Source organism: Euwallacea similis, chromosome 22 (assembly GCF_039881205.1).
Source record: "Euwallacea similis isolate ESF13 chromosome 22, ESF131.1, whole genome shotgun sequence".
Classification (NCBI taxonomy): Eukaryota; Metazoa; Arthropoda; class Insecta; order Coleoptera; family Curculionidae; genus Euwallacea; species Euwallacea similis.
Genome location: NC_089630.1, coordinates 1758813 through 1773691, shown reverse-complemented (window position 1 = coordinate 1773691; position 14879 = coordinate 1758813). Strand labels below are relative to the sequence as shown.

General features: G+C 37.0%; 3 protein-coding genes across 3 annotated transcripts; 1 reads left to right on the top strand and 2 right to left on the bottom strand.

The window, feature by feature from the left end:
• Positions 1-10: 10 nt before the first annotated feature.
• LOC136416165 (cytochrome P450 4d2-like) lies at positions 11-2148 on the bottom strand. Its single transcript, XM_066401212.1, has 8 exons — positions 1782-2148; positions 1526-1726; positions 1283-1468; positions 889-1229; positions 771-839; positions 549-717; positions 312-485; positions 11-258 (listed from the first exon to the last, which is right to left on the bottom strand). Exons 1-8 carry the CDS (start codon positions 1942-1944, stop codon positions 86-88), a joined length of 1476 nt encoding a protein of 491 aa, XP_066257309.1. The 5' UTR covers positions 1945-2148; the 3' UTR covers positions 11-85.
• A 361-nt stretch (positions 2149-2509) lies between these two features.
• On the bottom strand, positions 2510-5761 carry Nadsyn (NAD synthetase). The gene is made up of 14 exons (XM_066401208.1): positions 5552-5761; positions 5124-5276; positions 4968-5070; positions 4811-4919; positions 4600-4761; positions 4417-4541; positions 4160-4363; positions 3956-4106; positions 3731-3899; positions 3378-3676; positions 3215-3324; positions 2965-3158; positions 2760-2907; positions 2510-2704 (listed from the first exon to the last, which is right to left on the bottom strand). Exons 1-14 carry the CDS (start codon positions 5695-5697, stop codon positions 2606-2608), a joined length of 2172 nt encoding a protein of 723 aa, XP_066257305.1. The 5' UTR covers positions 5698-5761; the 3' UTR covers positions 2510-2605.
• Positions 5762-6000: 239 nt separating this feature from the next.
• Positions 6001-13492, top strand: eIF5B (eukaryotic translation initiation factor 5B). Its single transcript, XM_066401206.1, has 17 exons — positions 6001-6219; positions 6285-6356; positions 6473-6626; positions 6714-6900; positions 6954-8017; positions 8071-8217; positions 8277-8495; positions 8544-8761; positions 8813-8937; positions 8990-9171; positions 9295-9456; positions 9511-9633; positions 9686-9826; positions 9883-9959; positions 10868-11171; positions 11235-11396; positions 12150-13492. The coding sequence occupies exons 1-17, from the start codon at positions 6173-6175 to the stop codon at positions 12255-12257; spliced, it is 3492 nt and encodes a 1163-aa protein (XP_066257303.1). The 5' UTR covers positions 6001-6172; the 3' UTR covers positions 12258-13492.
• The last annotated feature ends 1387 nt before the right edge of the window (positions 13493-14879 follow it).

Here is a 14879-nt window from a genome sequence, read left to right as displayed (position 1 = left end):
ATTTTTCTTTGTTGATGCACGGACCTAAAACTCAATAAAGTAAAAAAACAATTTTGCCTATAATGAATTTTATTAGTTAGTTTAACTATCTTTCCAACCATTTCGCTCTTTTCTTCACCGAAATCCAAATTCCACTCGAAGAGAATAACACCAGCTTCGGCTCAAGTTTCAAGGGCCGTTCCGGCACCTCCATAACTTCAAAATTTCTTATGATTTTGGACAGCACACACTTCATCTCGAGCATAGCGAAATTTTTCCCTGTAATTAGCACCTATACTGGAAATATCCTGCCACGCTTCGAACAATCTTACCTAAACACTGTCTAGGTTTTACTCCAAAGGGCATATAAGTAAATTCGTCAATCTTATTCTTGGATGAAAACCGCTCAGGTGTAAACTCATACGGGTTTGGAAAGTAATCGGAATTGTGGTGGAAACCGTGTATGAAAACAACTATGTTTAGCAGGGCAGGAATTTTTTTTCCATCTTCCAATAAAAAATAAACTTAAGAAGTACTGCCAGATGTCATTTTTTATGGAAGAAAATTACCATAAAAGAGGTCTTTCTTTACTCTTTTCCCGATAAAAGAAATGATGGTGTGCAGACGAAGTGTTTCCAAGATTACCATCTGCAGATAAGACATTTTCTCCAATTTCTCATAAGAGACCTGAACATCTCCTTTACTGAATATCGTCCTTTGTTCCTCATACAATTTCGCCTGAAAATAAACATTATTATAAAAACGCTAAAACCCGGTGATTTGGCTTCAACTTGAACATCTGGATGCCTGGCAATCTCATAGACGGCCAAAGACATTGCGGTACTAGTAGTATCGTATCCCTAAAATTCCCCAATAAATATTTTCTTTTCCAATAGAGCACAAACCTACCGCAAACATGAAAGTATTAATTTCCTCCCTTAAATCGTCTCTACTCAGAGGTTTTCCATCGATTGTGATCTCCATTAACAAATCCAACATGGTTTTTTTCTCCCCCTTGACACTAGTCTTTTCTAGCTTCTTCTGAACTATTAAATCGAACATGCCGTCCACAACCGCCAGGGCAGATTTCTCCCTGAAATAATCGCGGGAGAAGCGAAAGCAAAAGTCATGAATCTTCCAGGCAGAAGTCATTCGGTTCTGGATTACTTCACATAAAGTTTCGATGCTGCTGGAATAAATCCCGTCTTTACTACTTTCTTGAGGGTTCCGACTTACACCCATGGCGGTTTCTGTATGTGTATCAAATTTTAGCGCTAATCGATATCGTAGATTAAAGTTATACCACATATAATATCTAAAGTGAGTTGTTTCATTATTGGGTGAAGGTTAATGCTGCCCTCTCCCTTTATGGAGAGACTCCCAATCAATGACTCACTTTTCTCGTCAAAAACACCTACGAAATCTTTTAGTACTGTGCTCTGAGTAAAACAACTTGTTAGCGCTCTTCTCCTTGATAGCCATTTTTGACCTGATAATGATTAGGTTTACTGAGTGGTACTTTAAATGTAATGACAAATACCAGTACCATCGCTGGTGACGAGTCCTTCGCCAAGCCATGGCTTTAAGAATTTGTAAAATACTGATTTGCAAATGTATTTGTTGTTGTTACACAAAAATTGTAAGAAATTCTTGTTAGCGGTTATCAAACTGGGCTTTTTTGGTCCAAGATACTGCCGGATCGTTCCACCATATTCGTACAGGTTATCCGTAAGAGTGATTAAAGTCTCTAGAGTAAAACATTTTCCGGAAAAGTGATTAAAATCAATATTTTTTATACTTACTATGAGGATTCACATAATCAAAAACATGTCCAAATATTGGTACAAAAGGATTTGTTGGAAATTCGTTAAGGTGTCTGTAGATTTTCAGCAGGTGGGCAATCAGCCATACAACTATGACGGTTAGAATAACACATAACAAGATAGAGATATTTAAATGGTACATTACTGTTTTAACTAGCGAGTAATTGCACTATAATAGGGCATGACATAGTGGTTTGTATTTTATGTTAAATTATAATAATTGTTCTTTTATCAAAGCTTTTTAGGTAAAAGAATTACCTGATACCGCGGTAGGTCACACATTTCTAAGTTTAAGTTTTTCTATAGAATAGAACACTAAATAGTTGCATTGTTTTTTAACAATAAACATGCAATGGAAATTTAATTATTGAGAAAGTAGGAAATGGTGAATTACATTAAAGAAATAATCTAAAATAAAGGAAGTGTTTCTGTTATAATACTTTTACAAAATTAGCTGTTTCTGCAAAAGCTAAAAAAATTCTATCTATAATGGTAAACATAATAAATGTTTAACGAAGAAAAACAACAGGCAAGCATGGACAAATTAGAATTGGTATAAAAATAACAAAGTTATGAAGTGAACCGTATTGCAATATCATTACTAGAAATCTTTGCCATAAAACATTTATCAAAGAAAATAATTCTTAAAGATATTTTTATTGCTTAAAAACAGATTCTAGGAAACAACACATTTACTATTCCTTTAACGGGATACTATTTTCCCTAAATCAAAACTCTTTTTACGCGCATATTACACATTCTTATTAACTCAAATACATAAATCCCTAAACAAACGCCCTATACTATACAGTCACCCCTGCCCGACCCTTGGCAGTACTAGACTTTTTGGCAAGATTACCGCTACTCGAGGAACTCCTTTTCAGACTATTTAAATACTCCAACTAAACAAATAGACTAATTAACTGCAAAATAGTTTACATAAAACAAAAATCTTACCTGTTTATCAATAGCTCGAAACTGCCAAGACCAATTAGCCTTATAGAGAAATGGTCTCAAGTCAAACCTGTTATCGTCAGGACTATAACACTCTGCGTGGTAAGACGGAGTAAGGACTGTCATTTTATGACGATTAATTGCATAGCACCTTCAATATCAACTAACATTTAGCATTGTTTTTCAGCCCGGAGATAAAATATACAACCTAAAGAAGTGCTTCACTTTCTCAGAAACCTGTTTCGGCGTGCAGCTCTCCGACCATGTTTGGGTGAGTTTGCAGAACATGGAAAAGGGGCCGCAATTTTCAATTTTGCGGAACCGTCCGAATTGGCTCAGTTCACTATAGGTCATGCCCATATCTTGCTCATCGGTTTGGGCTATTTTACCTTGGGCCAGCGGCTAAGAAAATCGTATTACAATGGGACAGGAAAAGAAGACAGAACTGAGTAATTCACCTCGAGTTCTGCTGTGGGAACTGCGGAGTATATTTCACCCAAAATTGGAATGCTGAATTTCTCTTTTGCGTATACTATGAATTTTCTTAAGTCAGTTTTAGAGATGCCCCCTATTATAATTCCAGTTCCTCAAATACATAAATTAAAAACTGTAAGACCTTACCAATTGGGTTTATATCAGCACTGGAACAATCATATTTAGTCATGTAGCCTCGTAAAGCTTCATCGACATTGGCAGAGCCGAGGACCAAAAGTCCACCAGGTCGTCCTCTTGCCCATAATACCAACTGCGCAAAAAGATAACTTAATACCATCCTTAATCTAGCTTGAATATTCTGAAGCGCCATATTCTGTCTAGGACAACCTCCGTTTGCTGCAAATTTTGGGAACAGGCCTGTTATCATACTGAAGATTTCAAGGCAAGCGCTCACCGCCTTGTCTATGACAATATTCAAATGATAGCTAAAAATTGAATTAAAGCAAAATGCCCTTTTCTGCCATGAATTAATGTTATACCTTCCAATAGCTGCAGCTAAACCGCTAGCCCTATTTTTCGTCTCTTTAGACGAATTTTCCGTGCCCATATAACAAGTAACTAAAATAAGGTTGCATAGCTCCTGCGCGCTCAAAGGAGTGTACTGAGAATCTGCAGTGATACGTCTAACATCTGAGAGAACCTTTGGATCTACAAATAAGCTTTTTCTTTAAAAATTTTCTTAGTTTTATATGCGATGGTCTAACCTGTGCCTCTCTCAATATTTTCTACAATTAACTTGCACATAGAATACACGATTACAGCCGTACTAGACGAATCTATTCCTCCACTTAAAGGTAAAAAAAAACCTCCTTGACCAGACCGCCTTAAGTAGTCCCATAACCAACATGCGGGGCCCTGCAAATCTACTTATAACCACATTGAAATTTAATGTCAATTGGAACATTTACTTGAGCAATTTCTTCCTCAGGTGATAAAGTTACAATATCAATAGGTCGAGCTGTAGGCAGGGAAGTATCATTTTCAGGAGATAAAGAAAAATCTATGGGTATTCTTGGATAACTTTTGCTTGCAGAAGCCAAATTTGCCTGAGATCTTTTACTGTTTCTGTAACATCTTATGTCTTCCAAATCTATTGTGGCACTAATCACCTCCTAATAGAAATAAATTATTTGAAAGAAAATTTCATTACACAAATAAAACTCACAACTTCTTCCAATGAAAATTGCCGTGTTTTCGTTAAAATATGGCCATTTAAGGTGATGGAAGACGTGCCTTCAAAATACACTCTTTCCCCATCACAACCTCTTAAATTACTAAATACATAACAGCCTAGAAACAAAATTAAATAGTAAAATTGGTTATAAAGGGCTAATAGTACTAAAAACACCTCCACACTTCATAGTTGCACACTTTACTAGATCAGCTAAAACATAATTTTTTCTGAGCTGTGTGTGACTGCCTGAACCATTGCAAATTATCTCCACACCATCCATGGAGAGAGGGATGTGTGGGCTATCAGAACACCACAATTCCTCACATATTTCAAAGCCTGCAAACCCACTTTTAAGACATTATTTACATTTCAATTTACAACCTACCAATACAAGTGTCTAAAGTGGAAATTACTGCATCCCCTATAGGGACAGTTCTTTGGCCTGTGATGGCTGAAATCATTCTGGGCAAATAAAAGTCTTCAATTGCCTTATCCTAGAACTTTTACCCTCAAATATTAACAATAATGATTTACTATAGTACCTTTTTCCATGAGGCAAACCACCGGCTTTCCCTGTAGTTGCCATCATCAGCTAATATTTTTTTAGGTCGAATTAATACTATGCTCTTATTGAGAAATATTACTCTATAAAAAATGATCGGTACTATAGCTCTAAAAATAATGATTGGAAATGTTACCTGCAGTTATAAGCAACATTTTTATGCATTACAGGCATCCCTACATCTATTAAAATATCTTTGCATAAGGGAGCACTTAAGAGTTCTGCTAATATTTCCCAGGAATGTAGATATGTGTCGCTTTCATAGAAATGATCCTGACAGTTATATCCGCTTAAACATGAAGGAAGAAATGTTGAAATAAAACTTGATTAAAGAGAGAGGTTGCATTAAAGTTTCTGTTGATTTTTCCAAAGGCCCTGCAGTGGCTTAACTAAAAATTGTGCGCCTCTATAGCTTTCGAAAGAGAACTTGTGTATAGTAGATGTTTTTTTGGTGTTACCCGAAATTTCTTATCACTAATGGATTGCCCCCTGCCTTGCATAAGCCAGCTGAGATGTAGATCAGCCACTGCACTCCTGTATAATAAATAAACAAATGAAGCTAACCAAATCTCGAGTTCGGGGCCGGTCCTAAAAGTAGCCCCCATTTCCTTAGCCTCTAATATGGACTGCAAAATTCTATCTAGATTTCCCTCAAAGTCCAATGCCCACTGATTGAGGGTTGCAGAAGCCACTGTTACTTTTCTGCCCATTATGAATGATGAAATTGGGCAAATGTAACGATATAATTTTTATAAAATATTATATTTTTTGAGATCTAAATTAATTTTATGTTGTTTGTGTTACTTTAGTTTTAACTTCTTTAATTAATTAAAAACAAGTCAAAATATATCAAAATTAACAATTCAACACCAGATGCCGACAGTATTAAAACATAAATATGAAAATTATATTTGTCTTTCTTTATATCAATCAATAAATAAGGATGGTTATATGCTTCTAATACACTTTGAATACAATCCTGCCAACAAAACCACCAACTGTCCTTATAACCAAAAACAAAAAACCCATCCTATCAAGGTTACCAGCAATTTTGACGTTTTCCAATTTTTGTATGTCTTTTTGGCAGGAAAGGGTCAGTTCGTCCGAAATCTTAAAAAAAACCCTTTTACTTATGATAGTACTTACCAATAAAGCGAATAACAATCAATTAAACTCCTTGTCGAAATGGGTAAGGCGAAAAAGCAACGCAAAGGGGCGACGGGCGACGAAAGGTAAGCCAATTCTTGTAAAATATGTTGCCCTATTGCCATACACCAGGGCCCTATTTCGATTTTAGCGATTCAGACGTTGAAGTAGGCACACAAGAATTAATTGAAAAAGCTGAAACCAAGAAGTTGAAAGCTCAGAAGTAAGTTTTAAAGTCACATTTCCGATTAGTGAGGTTAGAATGGAAGCTTAATGATGAGACTGTTTAGGGAATTCACGCGTTAAGTTACATTGATGGTATTATTTTTGCTTGTACAGAAACAAAGACGAAACTGAGAATGAAGCAGTAAAGGCAAAAAAGACGAAAATGAAGGAGAAACAACTTAGCGATTCTGAAGAAGAGGTGCCCGTTACAAAGATGCAGAGAACTTTTGCTTTACTTCAGGTTGAAGATAGTGGAGATGATGAATTGGTATGTTGGATGTTGAGTCAATAAATATACATATAAATGCCAAATATGCAGTACTTATAAATCATTACATTTGGCAATTAACTTAAGGTAAATCAAGAGGATGAAGAAAGTGAAGAAGATCAGAAACCAGTCACAAAGGGAAAAAAGAAAGGAGCTGAAAAAACTGAACTACAGCAAGGCAAGAAGGGAAAGAAGAGCAAGAGGCGGAAAAATGATGATGATGATGATGATGAATTAGAGAGAGCTTTGGCTGAACTTGAAATGGAATATGCAGGTTTGTTTGTTTCTCGCCTTTTTTAAAGTTTTTTGATAAGTTAATTTATAAAGGAGTCAAAATGGAAGAACCAGCAGCAGCCACAATTGAAATAGAGCTAGAACCAAAATCTAGCACTAAGAAGGGAAAAAAGAAAGGCAAAACTGAAGAAGAGAAACTTGAGGAGAATGAAGAAGAAATTAATAATATAGGAACAGTTAAAACAGCAGCACAGAAGAAAAAGGAAAAAAAGGAACGAGAGAAACAAAAGAAAATTGCAGAGAAATCCAAAAATCGAAATGGCGATGAAACAAATGAGACTGAAAATGCCATAGCAATTGCAGCTGCTGCACCTAAACTAGAAGAAAGAGGGGAATCTGAAGAAAAAGAACTCATCAAAAAGAAAAAGAAGAAAGGCAAGATCACGGAAGAACATGGGCCTGAGGAAGGAGATAATGTTGAAGGTGGTGAAGATGGTGGAGAAAAAGCTTCAAAAAAGAAAAAAGGAGCAAAGGATAAGGATGAAAAGGACCCAAAAAGCAAAAAGGGCCCTGCCAAGAAAACAATCCAAGCCATGCAAGAAGCTTTAAAGAAAATAAAGGAAGAAGAAGAGAGGATGAAAAAAGAGGAAGAAGAGAGGATTAAAAAAGAAGAGGAGGCTGAAGAGGCTAGACTGGAAGCACTGAGGCTAGAGCAAGAAAAAAAGGAAAAGAAGAAGCAAAAAGAAAAAGAACGCAAAGAACGACTGAAAGCAGAAGGAAAACTTCTGACTGCAAAACAAAAGGCTGATAGAGCCAGGGCACAGGCATTGATTGACAGCTTGAAAGCTCAAGGGGTAGCACTGCCAGATGTGGGCGAAAAGAAGCCAAGACCTGGGACTAGAATAAAACCAAATAAACAGAAGAAGGAACAGACACCAGAAAAAGTGAAGAAGGAGGAGGAAATTAGGCCTGGAGAATCTGAACAGGAAGCTCTGGCTCAAGAGGCAAAACCTTCTGAGACAGAACCTCCTAAAGAGGACGATGAGGAAGACAATGTGAAGGATGCTTGGGATGCTTCTTCTGATGAAGAATCTGATGCATCAACAGAAGAAAATAAAAAGGAAATTGTGGCTGAAGTTGTGAAGACGAATGCTAAAGTAAATTCTCTTACAACTCCTAAAATAGCTAAATATTACATAAACAATTTTAGGCTTCCAAAAAAGTGGAAAGTGACAGTTCAGAGGAGGAATCAGAATCTGAGAGTGAAAGCGAATCGGACGATGAGAGTGACGAAGAGGACGAGGACGCAAAGACGGTTGCACAACAATCGAGGGAGAGGGCCGAAGAAAGGATTATGGTCAGTTTAAGATTAAACACTTTGTATTTCAACTTTGCTGAATTTAAAAATCTTTCCAGAAACGAAAAGAGGAAGCTGAAAAAACCCGCTCGATAGACAACATGCGCGCAGCAATTGTCTGCGTTTTAGGGCACGTAGATACAGGCAAAACGAAGATTTTGGACAAACTAAGAAGAACGAACGTGCAAGATGGCGAAGCCGGCGGTATTACCCAACAAATCGGAGCTACAAACGTCCCCATTGAGGCTATTAAAGAGCAGATTAAGATTGTTAAAGGGGCAAGTCATGAATTTCAGGTAGTTTCTTATTAATAACTTTCGCACTAGGCCTCAGAAATGAACCTGAAAATCCCAGGATTGCTTATCATAGACACACCAGGACATGAGTCTTTTTCAAATTTGAGAAACAGGGGATCTTCTCTATGTGATATTTCAATTTTAGTTGTGGATATTATGCACGGTTTAGAGCCACAAACTATTGAATCCATTAACCTGTTGAAGCAGAAAAAGTGTCCCTTTATAGTTGCTTTGAATAAGATTGATAGGTAATTGTCTCTATTTTTTATGAGTAGTGTTTTTTTATTGTTCCTTTACAGATTATATGATTGGCAGACTATGAACAGGAAGGATATTAGAGACATTTTAAAGGCGCAAGCCGCCAATACTCAACTTGAATTTGAGCAGAGGAGCAAGGCTGTGATAGTGCAATTTGCAGAACAAGGTTAGCATGAGAAAATTAATCTTTGTTTAAATATAAATGGTGAAATACATAGGGCTAAATGCGGCTTTATTCTACGAAAACCCCGATCCTCGTAGCTACTTCTCATTAGTGCCAACTAGCGCTATAACAGGCGAGGGCATGGGCAATCTCTTAGCTTTAATTGTGGAGTACTGCCAAGTCAAACTGCCAAAACGTCTTATGTATTCCGACGAATTACAGGCCACCGTTCTTGAGGTAAGGTACTAGAATTTAATTTTTAAGTTTTTTTAGTTATTTAATACGCAGAAAGGTCAAATGTATAGTATTTTAAGAGCTGTCGTTGCATTATTGCATTATGCATTATTATGAATTCTGCAGGTTAAAGCAATCCCCGGTTTGGGTACCACAATTGATGTCATTCTAGTCAATGGCACGTTAAGAGAGGGCGACACCATGTTAGTCGCCGGTACTGACGGGCCCATAGTGACCCAAATTAGGTCTCTTTTAATGCCCCAACCCTTACGCGAATTACGCGTAAAGGTATGTATGTATTTTTACGAATTTTATGCATTTTTATCACAAAAAAATCTTCAGAACGCATACGTAGAATACAAGGAAGTGAAAGCGGCCCAGGGAGTGAAAATAGCCGCCAAGGAATTGGAAAAGGCCATTGCGGGTCTTAATTTGTACGTTGCTGTTAAACCGGATGAAGTCGAAGTAAGATGTCATCAACTCAGTGTGTGTTCAGATTTTAATAGGGTAATTTTAGATAATTAAAGAGGAAGTAGCACGGGAATTGAAAAGTGCCCTCTCTGGTATCAGGTTACAAGAAAGGGGAGTCTACGTCCAGGCCTCAACTTTGGGATCATTGGAAGCTTTGCTCGAATTTTTGAAAGTCAGTAAAATCCCGGTAGGTTACTAGTTATCTTTCCCAAGAGACACAAAATGATTATAAGAATGTTTCAGTATTCAGGCATAAGAATTGGACCGGTGGTCAAGAAGGACGTGATGAAGGCGTCAATCATGCTCGAACACGAATCCCAGTAAGAAAATTTTGATCCAAAATCAATATTCAAATCGTATGGTGATGTTGACCGAGTGTCCTAAACAAATAACAATTCGTTTTTTGAAGAAGTGAGATCAAAACTCGTCTTTCTTATCTCGGAATTGTCAAGCAGATGCTCTTTGTTTGCCATTGCTACCGTTTGGAATATTTGTTTAGGAATAGATTTTCTCTGTGGTCGCGTTTCTTGACAGAGGCGTGGGCCGTTCACCTGAAAAAGTTTCAATAAATAAAGGTGCCCAAAGAGGGAGTAAATTCGTATCAAACATGATCGCACGTGAAGTAATTGAAGTGGGCGAAATTCAGGCAGGTTAACAAGCAATGTTGCGACGCTTTCGAAAAAGCAACGGGGAATCCGCAAATCTGATCATGAGTTAAATTAGGGCGGAACGCACGCAGAATGAGCAAACAGCTTTTCTACTTATCTGTAATGTCTTTCAACAGATCAAGTTCTTTTAATTGCCTCAAGCTCTTCATCATTTTTAGAGGTTACTGTGCGTCTTGCTGTGTACAGGTGTTTCAGCTATTCCTAAGAGTATGCATTAATTCTGGTATTTCTTCGCTTACGAATAATTTTCCATTAATGAGCAAAAGTTATTTTGTAATAAAGTTCACCTTCATAGGCGTATCTTAGAGCTCGATTCACTGATATTGCTTTAAATTCAATTTATCACAGAATTATTTTCATTTGCAGGCAAGAAATAATTGATCAAGTTCAATTTTGGAGAAAATGAAAGAGATATTAAGAGATTCCGCACTATACTTGATTAAAATCAGTGATGACTCGGTTGGCGCATTGCCTAGTTATGCATATTACTAAATTTTGGGTGCTTACAAAGGTTATTAGAAATTTTTATGGGTGACTACTAATCTTTTGCGCTACTCCAGGTACGCCACAATCTTGGCCTTTGACGTCAAAGTGGAAAAAGATGCCCAGGAGTTGGCGGATAGCATGGGCGTTAAAATCTTTCAAGCCGACATCATTTATCATCTCTTTGACAAATTCATGGCCTATCGGGAAGAGCTCAAGCAAAAGAAGCGAGAAGAATACAAACACATTGCTGTCTTCCCTTGCAGGTTGCGCGTTTTGCCCAACTGCGTATTCAATTCTAGGGATCCCATCGTGTGCGGAGTGATGGTGGAGGCGGGGATTGTGAAGGAAGGAACTCCACTATGCGTTCCTACCAAGGAAGTGAGTGAAAGAAGCTGTTTTTTTTTGTATTTTCATGATTTCATGATTCTTTTTTGGTTTCAGTTCGTGGATATTGGCATCGTTACCAGCATAGAGGACAATCATAAACCTTTGATGACCGCCAGGAAGGGGATGGAAGTATGCATTAAAATCGAGCCGATTCCCGGGGAGTCGCCTAAGATGTTTGGTCGACATTTCGACGAGAAGGACTTCTTGACAAGCAAGGTAAGTTGCACTTTCGTGTCATTGGACAAAATAGTAATTTTTGAATCATTTGGATTGAATCACCCCTGATTCAATTCAAATTTGCCTTCGCAATAAATCTGCGACGGGCGTTATCTCACCGTGAACGAGATTTATTATAAGTAGGCACGCATATATTTCATTCATCGAGTAAATTCGCGCTGTGTCAGTTAGTTACTCAATGCGTTGTTGCTTGGCTTCGACGTCTGCGAACTTTCATTTCATTCAATAAATTTGTTATTTAGAATGGATTAGCCGACTTAATTCATCGGCACGTTTAAATAGCCACACACACTCACACATAAATAGCAACTTTTATTATTCGTCGATAGTATTTCCGGTTAAATACCGGGTTTGTGGGATAAATTCAGTTCCTACTCAGAAACCAACGTCACTTAAGAATGTATAAACTGAAACAGGAACTCATCGACACACATGAAATCATCTTGTGTATTATTATTGCGTCTAATTGTCTAACAAAATACGTTCTTCCCAGAATTAGACTGCAAAAGCCAACTGTTCAGTTTAAAACTGTTAAATCACATGTTGTCTATCAGCCGGCACATTTGTTCAATTACTGGCTCTTGACAGCAATTAAGTGTTACTGGGAATCGCGAAAAAACACATTTTTTATTGCTTGGAAAAATCCGCCAAAAGCTCTCCAGTTAGTCCAAACATCTAGTTAAACTAAACATCCGGTCCTCAATTGATTTCGTTCTAAATTTTCGATTCCAGATATCCCGGCAGTCGATAGATGCCTGCAAGGACTATTTCAGGGATGATCTATTGAAATCCGACTGGCAGCTGATGGTTGAGCTCAAGAAACTGTTTGAGATTTTGTAATTCTTGGTGCATATATTCGAGAAAATATCAGAGTCAAACATTTTTATTTTATAGAACAGAATATATTTTTTTCTCTTATACAGAGTGATTCACGACTCAATAAACTCAGAACAGGTACGTGTAGGGGACCATAAAAGCTTAACGTAGAACAATCAAACGCGGAAAAATTATTTTTTTTATTGGCATTTTTAGTTGGCGCAAACTTAAAGTCGCTGGCAGCTCAAGAAAAGATGGGCCACCCTTAAAATTTTATGATTTTTCTTAATCCTCATTTAATTTATAATTAGGGTCTACCACTTTTATAGCAAATTCAATTTTACGAACTTCGATATGCACGCAGGAAATAATATTTATGTCAAAGTGTCAAAGTATTCCGATTTAGAAGACCTTTGGTAACAAGAAATTAAATGATGTCGGTTTATTAAGTTTATTCCATTGTGTTCAATGAAAAACAAGACAAACACTATTATTTATATAAAATTAAGTATTAGTATAAAACTAGCACTAAAGAAGCTGTTGAAAAAGGCTCTCCCTTACATGTAAATGTGTCCTTCCCCGATAGTAAAAGTCTACAATAATTGACTGTCACATCTTAGAACGATGCATTTCTTACTAAAGCTGTTCCAAAAATCTTTTTCAATTTTAACGCGCCAATGTGTAAATTACGTTCCCCAGGACAAGTTACATTTATTTTAATGTGGTAAATGTAGTGGCTAGTATTACGGGTAGTTATTTTCACCACCTATTTGTTCAATCATGCGGAAAGTGTTGGTTTAAAAATTTCCGAACATCTATAATAAAATGTAAAGGCATTGGTTCAACCCATTAAATATGTGTTAAAACAAAATTAGTAACATTTTAAGGGTGGTCCACTTCCTGTTGAATTGCCAGTCACTTCAAGCTTCTACCAACTAAAGATGCCAATAAAAGAAATATATTTTCAAAATCCGGTTGTTTTATGTTCATTCATTGCTGACAAATCGAGTTATTTCGAATTTTTGAGAAATTTTCTGAAGGTAATATCTCAGCAATCGTAGGTACGAAAAAAATGTCATGCAAAAAAGTTTTATTTTGAGATCATTTACACGCGCCTGTTCTGTGTCCATTGCGTTGTGAGTCATGCTGCATAATACCAGTCGTACAGGGTCTTTCTGAAACACCCAGTAGATACTTGTTAAGATGTGTTATTATTATGGTATTTTAATTTATGAATAAATTGCGTCTTTTGAAGGAAATTTGTGTTTTTTTCATTTAATGTATTTCGTCTGAAAGTGGACATTGGATATTTGAAAATGATGACACAAACAATGGAACATAATCTACGACCACACTTGAGTGTTCAGGTGCTGATCTCAAGGAAATTGTACTGTTTAAAATTTAGAGCTGCGTTATTTGCTTTTGGTTAGAATCAAGGGCATAATGGAGAGTAAATGTGAACGTCTAAAAATAAGCTTTTTCATTGATTCAGTAAATGTTTTGACGAGCCAAGATTTAGGAACTGGATCTTCATTTCGTTCACTTTATGGTCTATTATTACATGCATACTTATAATGGTTGTAGCAATATAAAAAAGAGAGATGGAAACAGTTTTTCTGGCTTATTATTTGTGGAAGTAAATATCGTTGGCCTACGCCCAGGACCTAGCTATTTTCTGCAGGGCCGACTTGCGGCGCCCCTTGGTGAAAGCTGCAGGAAAAATCCAGCAAAGGAACAGCTGATTCTTTTCATAAATTAACGAATGGTAGTTACTTTTTTTATTACTTAAAACACGTTCATGTATTGTAAATCTGTAGCTTTCCTTAGTCAGAAAATCTTCAAACCTTATGCTCTCATGACAAAAACTGAATAATGATGATAAATTTAATTTGAGTGACATTTGAGACGGCAGCGATTAAAAAAAGCCGCAACGAAGAGTATTATCAGATGTAGACCTGTTTTAATGGGTTATTAAATTGTTGTAATCGGTGTATTTAAAATTCATAACGCGCTCTTTAGAATCCATTAGGATATTTACCCACGTTTTCAAACCCCAAAATATTTGTATTCAATACCCCCCTGGCAGCCGATCAATTAGGGGTATGTATCCAGATCCGGTGTTTTTAATTAGCCATCTGCCGTTCGCCCCTCAAGGGAGGTAGTTTCTTTGAATGAAACCCTCATCTAAAACCTGCCACCATTTCCGGCTTCCGGTACTACTACGACTACTAGGCGGAAGTCGCACAGATGGCAATTCTTCAATGAATTATTTTTGAAACCGTTCATTCTTCGTTATATAAATCGAAAGTAGGAATGCCTACATAAACGAGGCGGCTATATAAGGCGCGAAAAAAATGGTCAACGCCAATGACCACGCATTGGGTAGGTTTTACAAGAATGAAAACGCACGAATAAAAATACAACAGGTTGGTCACCTATCTATGTGTTATAAATTAGGTATAGTTGGGTTGTTATGTAAGAAAGTTTTATCATAACAACGTTTGCGGCCCACCTGCGCGTAGGAGTCTATATAGGTGTCAATAGGAATTAACGTATCGGTTTTTAAGGCGAGTTTTCACTATTTGGAATAAATAACGTTCAAGCCCACCTCCGTGGGTTTTGACCTGGAAGCAGAGGCTGTAAAGC